The following is a 20,258-nucleotide window of genomic DNA, read 5'->3' as shown; positions in this document are numbered from 1 at the left end:
CATTTTGAAGTTAGTTTTTGACCTTTTCGTTTTTGTTTTTTACATTTCCATTTTAGTTTTTGACATTTTCGCTTCACATTTCAGCGATTCAATAGTTACTTGAAAGTACATTTTCCATGTTTTCGGTTGTTTTTACACAGGATTTATCACATATTTGTATGACAAATTGTGTTGATTTGCAAAAGGTTACAATAAAAGTAAGTGAAATATCAAAATATTGAAAAACCGACTCCATGTTCCTTATGGGCCACCATAGTTCACTAGTACAGTCTGCCTACCGCATTATGCCATCTGAACTGTCCGCACACAGTTGAAGCGTTGCTCCATTCTCCTGTTGGCTGGCACACACGGGTTGTCTTGTCGGTACAAGGTCGGAAGTCGGTCCTACAGGTGTGGTGTGCTCTGGCGTTTATGTACCGGCCTTCATATGTGACGTCAGTGTCGTGAGTTTCTGGCGGCACGCCACAGACCTTAACGGCTGGCGAAAACAGAAAGTAGAAGCAGCACAAGTCATTACTCATTAATAGTCACAGACCTTAACGGCTGGCGAAAACAGAAAGTAGACGCAGCACAAGTCATTACTCATTAATAGTCCCGGTCATGCAAATCAGTAGAGCACAAAATAGGTAGCGACTTCTAGTCGCTGTTGGTGATATTGTGAACCATGGATGACTGAGTGAGTGAGTGAGCGAGATGGGTTTAAGGCCTCTTTTAACAGCATTCCAAATATATCTTGGTGTGTCAGCTTAATGTGGGAGGAAAGCCCGAAGTGATGCAGGTCTCAGAAGTTTACAACTTCGGCGAAACCCACGATCACGGGTATGGTGCTGACAAACCTAGAAACATAATTGGGGCGAACCGGGATTCAAATCCACAATCATAGGTTTCTGGCGTGCCCAAGGGACGCAACTCTGTACGCCTTAGACGACTGAGCAGCCCTTGCCCCCGAACCATGCATGAAGAGCCATTATAACACCTGCAATTGTGCTTGATAATTTATCAACTTCATGTGTATTTATCCTTAAGAACCCTCCAGCATTATCGCTGTTGCATTCGTTGAGGGAACACGATAGTCTTTCTAACAAAAAGGTTTTACCTCAAGTTTTACAAGTCGGGCAACAGTGAAGTGTCTGGGTGTATTTGTGATCGGTGATGACAGCTGGCTTCCAGCTGGGACTGGGGCGGTCGGGTAGCCTAGTGGTTAAAGCGTTCGCTCGTCACGCCGAAGACCCGGGTTCGATTCCCGACATGGGTATAATGTGTGAAGCCCATTTCTGGTGTCCCCCGCCGTGATATTGCTGGAATATTGCTAAAAGCGGCGTAAAACCATACTCACTCACTCACTCCAGTTGGGACTGAGCATGTATTGATGTTGTAATACATTCGGCCGTTTATCTCCCAGCGGGTTCCCTTGTTAAATGTGCTGTGTTGTGATTCGGTGTAACGGTTGCTAGAGGAGAACACGAAGTATTCGCAGAACAAATCTTTATTGACGTTAGTACCTGTCATGCAAATTAATACAACACAAAACCTTTCTCAAGACAAAATAATCCTCCATGGTGACAAATACACCACACTGTGGATCATAGCTAATTTAGTTTTATATTTTATATTTTATATTTGAGCCAACATGAGCATGGGCCATTCGTGACCAACTCGTGTTATTCCGGGACAAGCCGAACAGCGACTCGTGCCCCTCTCGTAGCCATTTTTGCGACCGGGTTCCGTCTTAGCGCAAACGGGCATACCTAAAACAATTGTCAACTCGTTGTGTTATGGTTAACATATATTTCCCCATATATTATATATATTTCAGATGCAATTTAAAGCACATCGGAAGATGCGGAATTATACAGTATGATTGAACACATGTAACTGTGTCTTGGGTATATTTTTAGATGCAAGACGTATGTAAAATAAAAAAATATTTCCGAGGGATTCTTTGACGAAGAACTTGAAATTATGCACGCATTCTGATTGGTTTGTCGTATTTTCGCACATAACATTCATCGATAGGGGGACGACTCTTCTTGCAGGTTACGGAAAGGGGCGAGTGGTGACGAATGGATCATGGGCAAGATGTGGACCGGTGGATTTCGTGAACATTCTCGTACAGAGAATTGAATCAAACTTGACCAAATATACGAACAGTGTATTACAAGATACAGTCAAGTCCCGCTGATCCGAGATGGTTGATTGCATGTGATTATGTCGGATTAACGAGTATGTCAGATAAACGAAATTAAGTTGTATCAACGTTCGTGATCGAAAATCGGACAACTACCCAATAGATAACGATGCAAACACGTAATGACAAAATGAAAATGAAATATTCATATTGTTATGTTACATTGTTAGCGGAATATGTTTTCTAATCATGCAACTTCCAAAGCTTAACACAAAACAACTGTTACGGACTGTATGACGTATTCAAAATACTTTTAAAAGCATAGCCTGGAATGGAAGTCGCCAGTTTGAAACTGGTACCGCAAAGCTTAAGAAAGCTGCTTTCTTAGTGGCTAACGTTGACTTCCTGTTAATCATTTCATTGGTCGGTCATAGTTCGCGAAAGGTTGTTCTGTATAAGGCCGGGAGAGCCCGTCCGACTGAATACGCTACGTACATACAGGTTCATCGAGACTCAACTGAGAAAACTGTAAAATCTTACCACCAACACATCTATCGGTGCCACCATAGTCTGTCACACAGTTAGACTCTCCGCAGGTAGTGTTGGAACAAGGGCCGTAAGAATCCTGCAAATTGCAGAAATTGTTTTTTAATTTTCAGTGAAATGTTGAAGTTAGTAGGTTGCTGAATTTCTTGAATAAATAGTTGAACGATAAATGCGTTTAGATGAATTCAAATTGACACTCAAAGACAAAAAGACTTTCCAATGTATTGACTTATGTGCTTGTAACACTGACCACCTTCTAGAGTGAGTGAGTGTCTTTGGGGCCACGTCGAATTGAAAGGTGTAACAGTTCTACACGCATTCACACAAACATTGTTGGCAGTCTCCTTTTTGATTTATGGAGTGTTCCTACAAATATCAAATATCGGCATGTTCTATTCACTGGTCGTTTTCTGTTTTCCCCCATAAGAAATACGAATACGTATAGATCCTTGCCCTTTCTCGTCAAATCACTTTGGTTAAACCAAATGCCATTCTGTTGAAACCCACTAACACGGACTTGGTGCTGGAAAAACATGATCAGGGCCAACATGGATTCGAAACCACGAGCACGGGATACAGGCACACACACACACACACACACACACACACACACACACACACACACACACACACACACACACACACACACACACACACACACACACACACACACACACACACACACGCACACACACACGCACAGGCACACAAATACACTTACACACAGACACACACACCAACACAGACACACACACACACACACACACACACACACACACACACAGATACACACACACACACCAACACAGACACACACACAAACATCAACACACACACAAACACCAACAGACACAAACACACACACCAACACACACACACACACACACACAGTGACATTTACCAGTAGCGATGTACCGTTTCGAGCTGGCACAGTGTGTACCTATGTCATGACATGATAATTGACATTTAGAGGATCTATAAACAAACACGTCTTGATATGTTCGTGATTATTTAACATTGGATCATCAGTTTATGTATTTCAATTGCGTAGCATTGTCATTGATATCTAATGTGCAATGTTCATACAACTGAACAAAACGCTACACGAAACCTACCTGAATCAGATGTTTTGGCATTAATGTCAATTGTCCTCTCATTTTTGGCATATCGAGGTGCAGCGACAACATCAAACATGACAGTGTGACAATGTTAAACCCGCAGGTCGCGCAGAGTCCTCTGGTCATACACTTCTTCCTACACATTGCGATGCCAATGTCTTCAAATTTTCCCACCACATAGTATTCCATTTCCTTTTCTTTTGTGTGTGTGGAGTGTCCTAAGTGTGGTGTGTGTCCAGATGGTGTTGTGTGTCCAGCGGGTGGCCTGTTTGTAGTGGGATGATGGCGTCCAGAGTGTGAGTGTCCATTGCTAATAGTCACCACCACCATAAGGCACATCCATTCCAGCAAGAACATGTCCCTTGTCTTTGTGTTGCGTGTGGGTATCCGCACTCTGACAACTGCAATACCTACATATTAAACCAGATTCTCCAGGGTTTCTATGTGTTTGACAAATTCTTCCCTGGTGCTTGATACATGCGTGGCATTACTAAATTACAATACATTTTTCAACACAGTAAAAATTCTTTGCTCTTAATTTCAGAAAGATCTTCTCAAACTAAAAAAACAACGTTTGACACTTTTCTTAAATTGTATTTTGATAATAACTACTTTAAAAACGTATTGCTATGGTGAAATATGGCACCTCAGACTTTGGTGTGTAAACTTCGATATCAAAGATATGAGATGAATGCATGAGTTGGATCCATGTGGGTATTCAGTCTGGTAATTAAAGAAGAAACTATTTTCAAATCACTAGCAGCTTTTAGAAGTGACATTTAAATGTGTAAGTCATCTTAGATAGTGTAACCATGACCTGCAAACCGTAAGTGATCCATGAAACATCACTTAAGACACAAGTTACTTAGACAAGACTTAGGGCTAAGGCTGGAGAAGTCAAATAAGTAAAAAGATTCATGTGAATCTTTAAAGTCTTTATTATATCGGATAGCATCTGTGGATACAGCGTCTGCCCAGAGAGCGGAAGGTTGGTTGCTCGATCCACGGCCGCATCATACCAAAAGACGTTAAAAGATGGTACTTGTTGTTTCCCTGGCTGGCATTCGGTATATATCTACGACTGGTCGGCTCGGAGTCAGTCTTCTGAGAGCAAGCCCACTGAGATACCATGCCGCAAGCAGTTTAACATTGATACCCCAGTGGGCTAGTACTACAAAACCGTCAAGAGTCCGGATCAGTACAAGCAGAAACACACACGCCTACACGCACACGGGCACACCGAACCCCTCCTACTTTTTAAGTTGTAGTTACAAGGGATGGTGAAACGTCGCATGTGATATGATCTAACAATGTTCCAGCAGACAAATACACAAAAAGTATGTAATGAATAGGATATTCCATGTGTCGAGAGGAATATCACGTTTCTCTTATCTCGTGACGGGGTAAAGGGGATATTTTCAATTAAGTTCCTTTTGACACTAATGTGATTGACAAGATTCAGAAAATAACATGGCAAATATGCACACCTCGCTTATGAAATGTCGTGCTTGCATCCCAAGTACCAAGTTGTCCGACTCCCCATTGTTCTCGGTGCCTTAGGTTTGGTACCTCCCAAAATGTTGACTGACATTGGGAGAGTACGCGGGTCTGCTACCAATACAGCCCTTCTGACAATCTGGAAAATGTAGAAGGCTGCAGTGTTGGGGAGTCTTCACAATCTCCAAAAAGTTCTGGGTCGGTTTGACTAGGTAGCGCTTGCTGGGAGAAGTCCCATTCGCAGTCTGGGCTGTGTGTAGAGGGGGCAATTTATATACAGAATTTCATTTACCTTATTATTAAAAGAAATACCCGTGAATATCAGGGTTAGACTTCAACAACCCATGCTTGTAATAAGGCGACTAACGGGATCGGGTGGTCAGGCTCGCTGACTTGGTTGATGCATGTCATCGTATCCCAATTGCGTAGATCGGTGCTCTTGATGATAACTGGATTGTCTGGTCCAGACTGGATTATTTACGAACCACCGTTACATAGCTGGTATATTGCTGAGTGCGGCGTTTAACAACAAACAATCAAACAAAAACTATTATTAAACCTTCCAACAATGAGAAATTAAACTTATATTTTCTATATATTTTGTTATATTTATCATTGCGTTGCTTTCTTGTCTGTCATTCAATATACATGTTCAAACCCCTAAACTTTGAATATTTGATTTTTCGCAAATGGTTACGTTAGTGAGTTGCCTTGATCTCTCGTTACCTACTCACACGAACAGATTAAAACAATTTGTTTGTACTATCATATTTCAGTGTATTTAATTCATAATACAAAATTGATAATTCATTTATCACAGTATAGATCATATTCGTTTATATCACTATCTGATGTTAAGGTTTTATTGCAGAAATTATAATGAATTCAAAATGTAGAAAGATGCACAATTTGCCATTATTTGACTTTAAAACTATACAAAGTATAATATAATGATTAGAATGCCTGTAACGGACAGTATTTAAGAAGAAATATTGGTCGATTAGCCCCATTTTTCAGATATGCCCTTCAGTAGAAGTATTGTATATCTCCAGAAAGAGGTTTACATTGTAGTTCTCATTATTTGTGGATAATTCAAAAATATATATTCTACCGTGACGAAAGAATATAGAGTATACAATAACTTGCAATTGTTCAAAAGAGATTTCAAATCAGAATAACGTATCTGATATAAACAGAGGTGGTAATGAGCCAGTCGTGACCCGTGAAGATCCGGGGTAGAATAGGTCTTCAGCAACCCATGCTTGCTGTAAAAGGCGACTATGATTGTCGTAAAAGGCGACTATGCTTGTCGTAAAAGGCGACTTACGGGATCGGGTGGTCAGGCTCGCTGACTTGGTTGATGCATGTCATCGATCCCAGTTGGGTTGATCGATGCTCATGTTATCGATAACTGGATTTTCTATTGCTAAAAGCAGAGTATTACTATACCCACTTACTAACTTCTCGCATAGAAACCGTATTCAGTGTTAGCCTATGTCAACGTGGCGGTGTAAACAAACACTGCGCATTTAACTTCTTTGATAGGCATTTAGAAGTTGGAGTACTAAGTAAGGATAAGAATTTATGGATGAACAACTTCTTTATTACAATTATGAGCGACGTTTTGGTGTAGGTTTATCACTCTACTTCATCAACAAGATCATTAATAAACAGCAAGGTGCTTAAGACACATCCCTGACGAACACCACTTGCTTGCTAAGGGTGTTAGAACCTACACCAAAACGTTCATTTTGTTGCATTGTCATATACCTCGAGCTCCTAAACAAAAGAGCTACATCTAGAACGCTGGGGCCCTGATGAGGGGTTAATGTATCGCTTCTATTCTATTTATGTCTATTCGCGTTGTGGGAATTAATATATGTACTGTATCAATGGTACCATCCATCTTGTATGACATGCTGACAATTATCCGTACTTGTTTTTAAAAATGAAACTTAGATTCACCCTAATCATATTGCCTGAAGTTTTACAATAAATATTTGTTCGCTTGAGAAACTGGATATGAGGGAAAAAATATGTGTGTTGCTATGCAGTTGTTCCTCTATTCCTTAAAGCGCCATCTTGAGGGGGCGGGGATGGCGGTGGGAGGGTTAACGTCGTGCCCAAGGTTATTTCACTTCTATTGCGACGAACTTGCGGACTAATGCCGACTTTATAGTGCGAGCCCATGAGATCGCATGCCGCAATTTAACATGAATACTTCACTCAGACACAGTAAGCTCATAGCCCACCAGTCCATGTTTTAGCTCCTTAATGCCGAGCGCCAGGCAGGGTAACAACAAGTAGTATGTTTCAACTTGATTTGGTATGACGCGGCCGGGGATCGAACTACGGACCTTCCGCTCTGCGGGCGGACGTTCTACCACCAGACCAGGGAGGCGGTCCACTGCCTTGAAGCAATGTCCGAAAACAATATTATGTCCCTATCAGTACTGCCAAGCGTACTCCAAATATAAAATACTCAGTTCTATGTGGAACTCTAGCACCCACTGTGGACGTGACATTCTACAATACAGGGTTGAGGAGAGATAAGGCATGGAGATAAATCAATCAACTATCGTTGTGTACGTGACATTCTACCATACAGGGTTGAGGAGAGATAAGGCATGGAGATAAATCAATCAACTATCGTTGTGTACGTGAGATTCTACCATACAGGGTTGAGGGGAGATAAGACATGGAGATAAATCAAAGTGTGTGTGTGTGTGTGTGTGTATTCATGTTAAACTGCCGCATGGTATCTCAGTGAGCTAGCACTTTACATCGGCATCAGACCGGACTAGTACAAGCAGCCACACAAACACACGTACATGCACGTCGCTGTATAAGTGCAATAATCTTGGTCGCGACGTTAAACCCCATTTCACCTCACATTATTAGTAAGCAATTACCCCCAGTAAATAATACAAATTCAAAAAAAAATGCCTCTCCACCCCGAACTTGGATGTGGCAGAACTTGACCTACATGATGGCTACTGAGTACTCACAACTGACGGCGGCTGCCAATGTTGTTGTTTACATCCTCCGTGCCTCAGACAGGTAACACGAAGCAAGATGACAACCCCGACTATGACGTGGTTCAACATGAATCTATAGATTTACTGGGAATAAGGCTGATTCTACCTGATTGCCAATGGAACTGGAGCATGACTAAACAGCCCTTGTTTAAGGATGTACACGAGCTGGTTTTTCTGACACGAGTGATCCGATTGGACCTGTCAAATTCAAGATTTCATAGATTCAACGTCAGCATGTGAAATCAACGTGACAATTGTGGCCCAGAAACTGTGGTTCGCGTATGATGTGTTTGTTCTTAAATGAATTTCATGAAGGTTGATATGTTGTGATGTGATTTTAGTGATGTCGGGACATTGTTTTTTTTGGCCTTTCGAAGGAAGGAGTGTTTTCTGATGGACTTTCAAATCCCCTCCTGCCAAATTCTTACGGTTGTGGTTGACGACGGTGGTGGTTGACTGAGGTGATGGTTGACTGAGGTGGTGGTTGACGAAGGTGGTTGTTGACGGAGGTGGTGGTTGACTGAGGTGGTGGTCGACGACGGTGGTGGTTGACGGAGGTGGTGGTTGACGACGGTGGTGGTTGACGGAAGTGGTGGTGGACGACGGTGGTGGTTGACGGAGGTGGTGGTGGACGGAGGCGGTGGTTGACGACGGTGGTGGTTGACGGAGGTGGTGGTTGACGGAGGTGGTGGTGGACGACGGTGGTGGTGGACGACGGTGGTGGTTGACGGAGGTGGTGGTAGACGAAGGTGGTGGTTGACGGAGGTGGTGGTTGACGACGGTGGTGGTTGACGGAGGTGGTGGTTGACGACGGTGGTGGTTGACTGAAGTTGTGGTTGACGACGGTGGTGGTCGACTGAAGTTGTGGTTGACGACGGTGGTGGTTGACGGAGGTGGTGGTTGACGACGGTGGTGGTTGATTGAAGTTGCGGTTGACGACGGTGGTGGTTGACGGAGGTGGCAATGAACATCAATCACAAAGAGGTTTGTAAAAGACACATCATGACTAAAGTTATTTTTTCAAACACATTTTTATCATGTTATATTTTACTTTCATTGCCGGTTGTTTCAATGAGGAAATTTCCTGTTCCGAGTGTGTCGGCCATCGAACTGTCCCTTACAGTTTCCTGAACATGATCATTTATAAGGAAAAGATATGCCTTTGTTAAGTCTTGTAATCTCATCATTGAAGTAGTCAGGGCTACGACCTAGAAAATCCGATGTCAAACTACCGTATTTCCTTGATTAGATGCAAGACCGTCTATTAATTTCGCGATAGCCCTTGACCCAGCGTGTATAAGAGACGTGTTTGAGACCCAGCATATAATAGATGAATATTATCTATACATTTTACAGTACCGATGGGTGATCGATCGGTAGCCAATATTTATAATTCGATATGTAGGCAATCGATGATTCATACGGTCGTTTATGTGTGTAAAGGCTAAATATATTTAAAAGAGGTTTCAGAAGCAAAAAGGAGACCTGTTTTTAACCGATCAGCATTTTTCGATGTCAATGTACAATAAAAGACATGCTTGTCTAAGAATGTCTCTCCAAACATAATATCGTTAGAACTCACAGAAATGCTTTATTAGATTTTGTTGTTCAAGTCATAGCCCACTGATAAAAGTAGAAGAATATACAATAGCGTGGATTGATGGTCATGATATCAATCACTGGATTGTCTGGTCCAGATTCGATTATTTACAGACCGCCGTCATATAGCTGGAATATTGCTGAGTACGGCGTTAAACAACAAACCAATGTACAATATCCGATGATCGCAACGACTTTGTCCTTTTTGTATTTTGCCTTTTAGTGAACCTGAGTATCCTGTTTGCCTGGCGTGGGACGTATTTGATTTGTTTGTTTATTTGTGCTCCATAGATTAAACTGACCAGGACAGTTTACCTCTGTTACACTTAGGAGAGTGTATTGAGTAAGTCGGGAGTTGGCCTTTCCCACGGCTTAGACATGTTTAAGCCACCGGCACACTGCACTTATAAATGTCATCGAGACACACTTGAAGACAGCCGCAGAAGTTTGTGTGTTTGTTGTTTAACGCCGCACTCAGCAATAGTCCAGCTACATGACGGCAGTCTGTAATTAATCGAGTCAGGACCAGACAATCGAGTGATTAATATCATAAGCATCGATCCATGCAATTGGGATGCGATGACAGGCATCAACCAAGTTAGCGAGCCTGACCACCCGATCCCGTTAGTAACCTCTAACGTCAAGGATAGGCGCCTTTGATGGCAAGAATGGGTTTTCTAAGACCTATTCTACCCCGGATCCTCACGGGTCTCAGATGTACTAAATACTGTCCTGTATAGGTGTAAAGTGCTGGTGGTCCCTTTATGTCAATAAAAAATCAGATAACATTATTCTTAGTATTATTCTTAGTAGTATTAGTATTAGTATTAGTAGTAGTAGTAGTAGTAGTAGTAGAATATGGAGTCACATGCGAATATTTCTGTCGTCCGTTTCAGACTTCCGCCTTTGAACTGAAATCTGAACTTTCTGTTTTCGTTCCAATTTTGCTGTGACTGAAATACTTCACACCACAGATAGGTCGATCGGTAGTTACTCGATATTTTAATAGCAACACTCTGTGAAATAGAAACACTCTGTGAAACATTCTAGCTTGTTTTAACTGGCAAAAGGCAGTTGTCTTGGATTTCCGACAGTACTTTTAGGAGCACTTCCACTACCTCCTACATAGACGTGTCGGAGTTAGGTTCCAGGACGTTGAGTTGCAGGACGTTGAGTTTCAGAACGTTGAGTTCTGGGACGTTAAGTTCCAAGAAGGTGAGCGCGAGGACATTAAGTTCCAGGACGTTGAGTCCCCTGACGCTGAGTTCCAGGACGCTGAGTCCAAGGACGTTGAGTTCCAGGACGCTGAGTCCAAGGACGTTGAGTTCCAGGACGTTGAGTTCCAGGACGTTGAGTTCCAGGACGGTTGAGTTCCAGGACTTTGAGTCACAGGACGTTGAGTTCCAGGACGTTGAGTTCCAGGACGTTAGGTTCCAGGACGTTGAGTTTTGGGACGCTGAGTCCAAGGACGTTGAGTTCCAGGACGTTGTGTTCCAGGACGTTGAGTTTTGGGACGTTGAGTTCCAGGACGTTGAGTCACAGGACTTTGAGTTCCAGGACGTTAGGTTCCAGGACGTTGAGTTCCAGGACGTTGAGTCACAGGACGTTGAGTTTTGGGACGCTGAGTTTTGGGACGTTGAGTTCCAGGACGTTGTGTTCCAGGACGTTAGGTTCCAGGACGTTGAGTTTTGGGACGTTGAGTTCCAGGACGTTGAGTCACAGGACTTTGAGTTCCAGGACGTTAGGTTCCAGGACGTTGAGTTCCAGGACGTTGAGTTCCAGGACGTTGAGTCACAGGACGTTGAGTTTTGGGACGCTGAGTTTTGGGACGTTGAGTTCCAGGACGTTGTGTTCCAGGATGTTAGGTTCCAGGCGTCCCAGGACAGATGGTACAAGCATCAACACGCTTCTTCCTCATAGCACGTGTGTGAAAGTAGGGCAGTTTCAGTTCTGAGATTGACTTCAGGGTGGTGTCAGAAATAGCATAGGAAATGGTAGGTGCCCAGTGAATTTCAGTAAGCATAAGACTCTCTCAAACAGTCAACATAGTGTCGCCTTTCACTGGTATCACCTTGGCTAAGTAAGTTCAGCTCGATCGGATCGTAAGCACTTTGAAAAATACATTTAAAAACAGCTGCTGTATATCAAATACGAATATTTTATCATTGTCAGAAAAATTACATTTCCAATATAAAAATGTGTGATCCATTATTGATATTAACTCATATTTATAATAGTTATGTCAGTAATCCTTTACGATTTACAAGCTGTCATATAGCTGGAGTCCGGCGTTTAACAAAACAAACAACAAACATGCAGTAATTGCTTTCTCATTATCAATAAACATGATGAACAACACAAAATCAAATTTACGTTTGCATTGACAAAAGAAGACATTTCACAGATTAATTGATGGGATCAAGAGGTTGAGAGAATCACAGTACACCTCGAGAGCTTCGTTCAGTTCTATGTATCCCAGACGAAAATGTGACTTCACAACTGACTTTCCGCGCAGAATTTTGTAGTTATCACTCTCTGCATGAGTCCTGATAGGTTCCATGCTGTGATTGGCAGCGATCTCAAGTCTTTCGGTTGCAGGGAAAGTCACATTGTGAAGACTGTTGGCAAGTGTAGGAACATTCTCTTTCACATGTGCTCATGGTTTCCTATTCATCCACGGTAATAAGACAATCTGGTCCGAATCAGCAGCATAGGCCAACAGACTTTTGCTTTCTACAGGCTTAACTGTATGCGTGGATGCATACGGATTACTGGACAAAGTGAAATTTTCAATATTTTTGGAACAAAACAGGACCTCACTTGCAATGTATCACAATGTGGCCCAGTATACCATAAAGTGTGGGATAATGTCTGAATAACACCTTCACCATGATGGGATGCTCTGGTTGAAAAACCAAGCTGCCTCTGTTGTCAAAAAGTCGATGAGACTGTTGAAGAGCGACTGTCTCCTTGTAAGTTTTTCTCTTTGGAGGGAAAGCTTACATTGTTTCGTTGCATCAGTATTGAAATGCAAGCTCGAAGTCCATCATGCTCTCCGCCTTCTGCCCTAGGAGTGCGATGTGGAAGGTTTGCTCAATGATGACTTATCAAAAAGTTGTATTTTAAAAACATATCAGCCGTGTGAATCTATTATCGTCCCAACAGACTCAGCTTATGAAAGTCTTTCTCCTCTCCTGTCATTGCTTACTAACACAGACGTTGTCGGCGTTTCAACCCCAAGATAGTCCATGGCAACATTGATTGCCCTTGTCTTTCAACTTAAACTGATGCTACAAGTGGCATCATTACAAACGTCACACCAAGCATACTTACGTTCAAGGATTGCTCATGATATTAATCACTGGATTTTGTGGTCCAGACCGCCGTCATATAGATAGAATATTGCTGAGTGCGGCGTTAAACAACTAACATCATCATCATCAATGACAATAGGAGCCCATTTCGGTGTAGGTTCTAACACCGTTATCAAGCAAGATGCAAGTAATGGATTTCTTACAGATCAGTGTCTGTCATGCGTGTGTACATTGACACGAACATCCTTCTCTTCTAGGTGGGGCGGTCGGGTAGCCTAGTGGATAAAGCGTTCGCTCGTCACGCCGAAGACCCGAGTTCGATTCCCGACATGGGTACAATGTGAGAAGCCCATTTCTGGTGTCCCCCACTGTGATATTGCTGGAATATTGCTAAAAGCGGCGTAAAACCATATTCACTCACTCACTCGTAAGTAAGTAAGTAAGTAAGTAAGTATAAATGTGCATTGCTTCAATCTTTTCATGTCTCTGAGAAACAGGATGGTTCTGTATGTTGGCATGTTAAAGTGCAAGTATCATTAAAAATAGCAACAATGTTCTTACACCATAATGTAGCCAGTATGATGTACAATACGATGGCCGAGATAAAGGTATGAATATGTCAACTTAACAATTCAACTTTCTATGATAATTCATAAACTAGTTCACTGTCAGAGTCGGACATATACATGATATGGATTAATGTAGTGCTATTATCCAGTGACCTACAACTTTTCAGAAGCGCTGTCGACACTCATGTGGACATGTTGAAGGCTTCATTGAATAGATGTGTCTTCAATCTAGAATTGAAGGTACATAGTTCTGCAGCTGATATTACACCAAGAGGGAGTTTGTTCCAAGGGGAAGGCCGTGCTGCTTGAAATTACCGATCGCCAAATGGCTTAGTGCGTGAAGGTACAGTCCTCGCCATGAACTGACCCGATTACCCGTGGGACGTGATGGCTTAGTGCGTGAAGGTACAGTCCTCGCCATGAGTTGACCAGATTACCCGGGGGGACGTGATGGCTGGTGCGTGAAGGTACAGTCCTCGCCATGAACTGACCAGATTACCTGGGGGACATGATGGCTTAGTGCGTGAAAGTACAGTCCTCGCCATGAACTGACCAGATTACCTTGGGGACATGATGGCTGGTACGTGAAGGTACAGTCCCTCGCCATGAACTGACCAGATTACCCGGGGGGACATGATGGCTGGTACGTGAAGGTACAGTCCCTCGCCATGAACTGACCAGATTACCTGGGGGACGTGATGGCTGGTACGTGAAAGTACAGTCCTCGCCATGAACTGACCAGATTACCTGGGGGACATGATGGCTGGTACGTGAAGGTACAGTCCTCGCCATGAGTTGACCAGATTACCCGGGGGGACGTGATGGCTGGTACGTGAAGGTACAGTCCTCGCCATGAACTGACCAGATTACCTGGGGGACGTGATGGCTGGCACGTGAAGGTACAGTCCTCGCCATGAACTGACCAGATTACCTGGGGGGACGTGATGGCTGGTACGTGAAGGTACAGTCCTCGCCATGAACTGACCAGATTACCTGGGGGACGTGATGGCTGGTACGTGAAGGTACAGTCCTCGCCATGAACTGACCAGATTACCCGGGGGACGTGATGGCTTAGTACGTGAAGGTACAGTCCTCGCCATGAACTGACCAGATTACCTGGGGGACATGATGGCTGGTACGTGAAGGTACAGTCCTCGCCATGAGTTGACCAGATTACCTGGGGGGACATGATGGCTTAGCACGTGAAAGTACAGTCCTCGCCATGAACTGACCAGATTACCCGGGGGACATGATGGCTTAGCACGTGAAGGTACAGTCCTCGCCATGAACTGACCAGATTACCCGGGGGGACGTGATGGCTGGTACGTGAAGGTACAGTCCTCGCCATGAACTGACCAGATTACCTGGGGGACGTGATGGCTGGTACGTGAAGGTACAGTCCTCGCCATGAACTGACCAGATTACCTGGGGGGACATGATGGCTTAGCACGTGAAGGTACAGTCCTCGCCATGAACTGACCAGATTACCCGGGGGGACATGATGGCTTAGTACGTGAAGGTACAGTCCTCGCCATGAACTGACCAGATTACCTGGGGGACATGATGGCTTAGTGCGTGAAGGTACAGTCCTCGCCATGAACTGACCAGATTACCTGGGGGACGTGATGGCTTAGTGCGTGAAGGTACAGTCCTCGCCATGAACTGACCAAATTACCTGGGGGGACGTGATGGCTGGTACGTGAAGGTACAGTCCTCGCCATGAACTGACCAAATTACCTGGGGGACGTGATGGCTTAGTGCGTGAAGGTACAGTCCTCGCCATGAACTGATCAGATTACCTGGGGGACGTGATGGCTTAGTACGTGAAGGTACAGTTCCCGCCATGAGTTGACCGGGTTATCTGGGGGACGTGATGGCTTAGTACGTGAAGGTACAGTCCTCGCCATGAACTGACCAGATTACCCGGGGGGACGTGATGTCTTAGTACGTGAAGGTACAGTCCTCGCCATGAGTTGACCAGATTACCTGGGGGGACATGATGGCTTAGTACGTGAAGGTACTGTCCTCGCCATGAACTGACCAGATTACCTGGGGGGACGTGATGGCTTAGTACGTGAAGGTACAGTTCCCGCCATGAGTTGACCGGGTTATCTGGGGGACGTGATGGCTTAGTACGTGAAGGTACAGTCCTCGCCATGAACTGACCAGATTACCTGGGGGACGTGATGGCTTAGTACGTGAAGGTACAGTCCTCGCCATGAACTGACCAGATTACCTGGGGGACGTGATGGCTTAGTACGTGAAGGTACAGTCCTCGCCATGAACTGACCAGATTACCTGGGGGACATGATGGCTTAGTGCGTGAAGGTACAGTCCTCGCCATGAACTGACCAGATTACCTGGGGGACGTGATGGCTTAGTGCGTGAAGGTACAGTCCTCGCCATGAACTGACCAAATTACCTGGGGGGACGTGATGGCTGGTACGTGAAGGTACAGTCCTCGCCATGAACTGACCAAATTACCTGGGGGACGTGATGGCTTAGTGCGTGAAGGTACAGTCCTCGCCATGAACTGATCAGATTACCTGGGGGACGTGATGGCTTAGTACGTGAAGGTACAGTTCCCGCCATGAGTTGACCGGGTTATCTGGGGGACGTGATGGCTTAGTACGTGAAGGTACAGTCCTCGCCATGAACTGACCAGATTACCCGGGGGGACGTGATGTCTTAGTACGTGAAGGTACAGTCCTCGCCATGAGTTGACCAGATTACCTGGGGGGACATGATGGCTTAGTACGTGAAGGTACTGTCCTCGCCATGAACTGACCAGATTACCTGGGGGGACGTGATGGCTTAGTACGTGAAGGTACAGTTCCCGCCATGAGTTGACCGGGTTATCTGGGGGACGTGATGGCTTAGTACGTGAAGGTACAGTCCTCGCCATGAACTGACCAGATTACCTGGGGGACGTGATGGCTTAGTACGTGAAGGTACAGTCCTCGCCATGAACTGACCAGATTACCTGGGGGACGTGATGGCTTAGTACGTGAAGGTACAGTCCTCGCCATGAACTGACCAGATTACCTGGGGGACATGATGGCTTAGCACGTGAAGGTACAGTCCTCGCCATGAGTTGACCAGATTACCCGGGGGGACGTGATGGCTTAGTGCGTGAAGGTACAGTCCTCGCCATGAACTGACCAGATTGCCTGGGGGACGTGATGGCTTAGTGCGTGAAGGTACAGTCCTCGCCATGAACTGACCCAATTACCTGGGGGACGTGATGGCTGGTACGTGAAGGTACAGTCCTCGCCATGAACTGACCAAATTTCCTGGGGGACATGATGGCCTAGTGCGTGAAGGTACAGTCCTCGCCATGAGTTGACCAGATTACCTGGGGGACGTGATGGCTCAGTGCGTGAAGGTACAGTCCTCGCCATGAGTTTACCAGATTACCTGGGGGACGTGATGGCTTAGTACGTGAAGGTACAGTCCTCGCCATGAGTTTACCAGATTACCTGGGGGACGTGATGGCTTAGTACGTGAAGGTACAGTCCTCGCCGGTGCCATGAGTTTACCAGATTACCTGGGGGACGTGATGGCTTAGTACGTGAAGGTACAGTCCTCGCCATGAGTTTACCAGATTACCTGGGGGACGTGATGGCTTAGTACGTGAAGGTACAGTCCTCGCCGGTGCCATGAGTTGACCAGATTACCTGGGGGACGTGATGGCTGGTCGGACAGATCGGCTGGAGCTGCGTTGTTGCAAGCCTTGAACATTAAAACTAGTATTTTACAGTTGATTGTTTGACGGTATAGAACCAAGTGTAAGGTCTTCAGAACAGGAGTCATGTGCTTTCTACTTTCTAATGAACTGACTATAAAGTTCAGTTTCCATTGTTGCCGAACTAGGCTGTTATATTTTGTCTGGATTTATGAGTCTATGCATAGTCCAATCAAAATGGCGTGACGAAATTGACATCCGGTTCGTAAACTGACGTGCAGATTTCGGTCGACTGCAAGATTTTCAAAACATCTATACCGCCAACCGTCAACAGAGTAAAACTCGTAGAAGAGTAATGTCAGTTCCGGCAAGGGTGGGAACTGAACTAATACAGTCAGTTAACTCCTTTGCCTCGGGAAGATGTTTCCCATATGAACATGTTGTTTCAAAGATGTTATTGGTGTATTTCTCCAGGCTCATTGTGGAGTCAAATATGACTCCCAAGTTTCTGGCATCATCAAACACTCCTGATGGAGACTATGTTGATGATGTAGAGAGAACAGAGCTTCACCTTGAGCACCGTGTATGCTTTAAATACCGCGATCTGAGACACTATAAAGTGGCATATAAGTAGATATAATACCATTCGATTAATGTAAACACACTTGATGATACATCTATGAGTTTAAAGCTGATTTTGACAGCCCGGGCCAAGTCGGACCGAACACTTGTGAGACTGTTGAGAGTATGGGGAAAAGAGGTCTACTTTAACCAACGTGTCTGCTTTAAATACGATGAACGGTGACATTATAAAGTGGTATGTACTTAGATATAGTACCATCCTATAAATGTAAACGCTATGCTGACAGATGGTAAATTTGTATCACGAGAGCTAGAAGTATTTGATACCTTTCAAATCCTATTTCGTTTAAGGATAGCTATTTTACATGTTACCTAGCTCAGCGACGCTTACACACAGCTCGACTTTCTGCTTTTCAAGGGATTTGCTCGCAATCACTTAAATATGGTTTACGTTGTGGGTTTGTGATTGTTCATTCATGTCATGGGTATATGTGGCATCACTAAAATGTAGGTATTGTCGTCGATAATGGAGTAATTAGCCAATAAATCTTTGGCCCTTCTTGGCCCGACCCGGACAAGCCCGGCCCTGCCCGACTTTTAGTCTGTCCCAACCCTTTCATCCACTAGCATACATGTTGCCATAGAAACACACCTCCAGTGGTCACCTGCCCGATACAGTTGCAAATCAAAGTCTGAATTATAATATAGAAAAAATGAAATTCCTTTTGAAGACTGCATCACTACGTTTCGTAGTAAGTCCTCATAACTTCCTTCTGTATACCATTGCTTAATATCATGAACTGGTTTTGATTTATTTCAATGAATGTATTTGAATACTGCTTTGCATCTCATTGTATCCCTTTGTGCATAGTTTGAGCCCCGCCTTAAAATATAAACTTCGTTCCTTGATCTGTAGGACATTTGTCACCAAAAGTGGCATGATTGAGGTAAACATGTGTCCTTACTTACTCACTCACTCAAAACCAGCCACAAACACACTCACTCACTCACTCTTCTCCTGGCTTTTAACAAAGTAGTTAGTGTCTTCAACTTTCGTCTCTGTGGATTTTGCAATCACATTAAAATGACAACCCGCGGACATTTACTGGGACAAATGCCCCCAATACGAGTTAGGACATACACTACTACATCAAGCATTTATATTACAGTGAAAATACACATCTGTTTATTCCAAACTTCAAAGTGTATGTGACAAATTTGCTGTTAGGGATACTCTACATACTTAACGTCTGTGTATGCATATTTGGTTAAGCTTGGCACTAAGCAGTCTCGCTCCTACCCAGCAAAGAACACCCGAACACAAAGCAATATCAATTTCAGTAAAATGTAGAGAACATTAAAGAATCAGTGGATGCATGTTAGCAGGATATGTGTTTCCATTATGTTTTGTGGCCATAATCTTTCGACTTCTTCTCTGAACCATATTAATAACTGGTGTCTGGGCGTTGGTCTGTCCAAACTGTACAACAAGGTTGCCGTGGTTACATGCGTGATCATTTCCACAACCTCAACAGACAAAGATAAAGTTTCCTGTTGTGTTGAAGCAATGATCCGTAAGATATGATCCGTAACACAAACACTTCCCTGAAACACGGATGTATATATATCATATCCGCATCTACATCCCGTTCACCATGACCAGAGAGGGAATAAGGCATAATGTGTCATCTGTGAGATGGATTAAACGTCCTGGTTCAAACATAATGTTGTTCATTCGATGCTTGTATCTCGCACCATGGGAGCAACCCATGCTTCCCGTGAAAAGTGACTATGCCTGTCGTAAGAGGCGACAAACGGGATCGGGTGGTCAGGCTCGCTGACTTGGTTGATGCATGTCATCGTATCCCAATTGCGTGGATCGATGCTCATTATCTCAATCACTGGATTGTCTGGTGCAGACTCGGTTTTTTTCACAGACCACCGTCATATAGCTGGAAGATTGCTGAGTGCGGCGTTAAACAACAAACAAACAAAACAAACATGTGTCAATGATAAGAAAAGATTCTTATTTTATTCGATCGACATATTGCATGAGCTAAGAAACATGCATTCTATAGAAAAATCCAGCTTTAAAATATCAATTAAGAGAAGGCGTAGGGATCCTGAGAGACGGTCGAGGCATGTCACGTGGCCTCTATGACCTTACACGACGCCCACATAT

The 20,258-nt window shown here is 44.1% G+C and overlaps 1 protein-coding gene across 1 annotated transcript in view; it reads right to left on the bottom strand.

Annotated features, from left to right (window-relative positions):
* The window catches only part of LOC139456957 (uncharacterized), a 59,941-nt gene extending 50,643 nt beyond the window's left edge, over nt 1-9,298 (bottom strand). Inside the window, exons 1-3 of the mRNA XM_071238423.1 lie at nt 8,756-9,298; nt 2,669-2,753; nt 279-478 (exon numbers count right to left, since the gene is read on the bottom strand). Of these exons, the coding sequence (XP_071094524.1) occupies nt 279-478; nt 2,669-2,753; nt 8,756-9,298 (828 nt within the window). The remainder of the gene's footprint in view (nt 1-278; nt 479-2,668; nt 2,754-8,755) is intronic.
* Between the last annotated feature and the right edge of the window lie 10,960 nt (nt 9,299-20,258).

Source organism: Haliotis cracherodii, unplaced genomic scaffold (genome assembly GCF_022045235.1).
Source record: "Haliotis cracherodii isolate W230 unplaced genomic scaffold, xgHalCrac1.p SCAF_12, whole genome shotgun sequence".
NCBI classification, from domain to species: domain Eukaryota; kingdom Metazoa; phylum Mollusca; class Gastropoda; order Lepetellida; family Haliotidae; genus Haliotis; species Haliotis cracherodii.
This window is presented reverse-complemented; position numbering and strand designations above follow the sequence as displayed.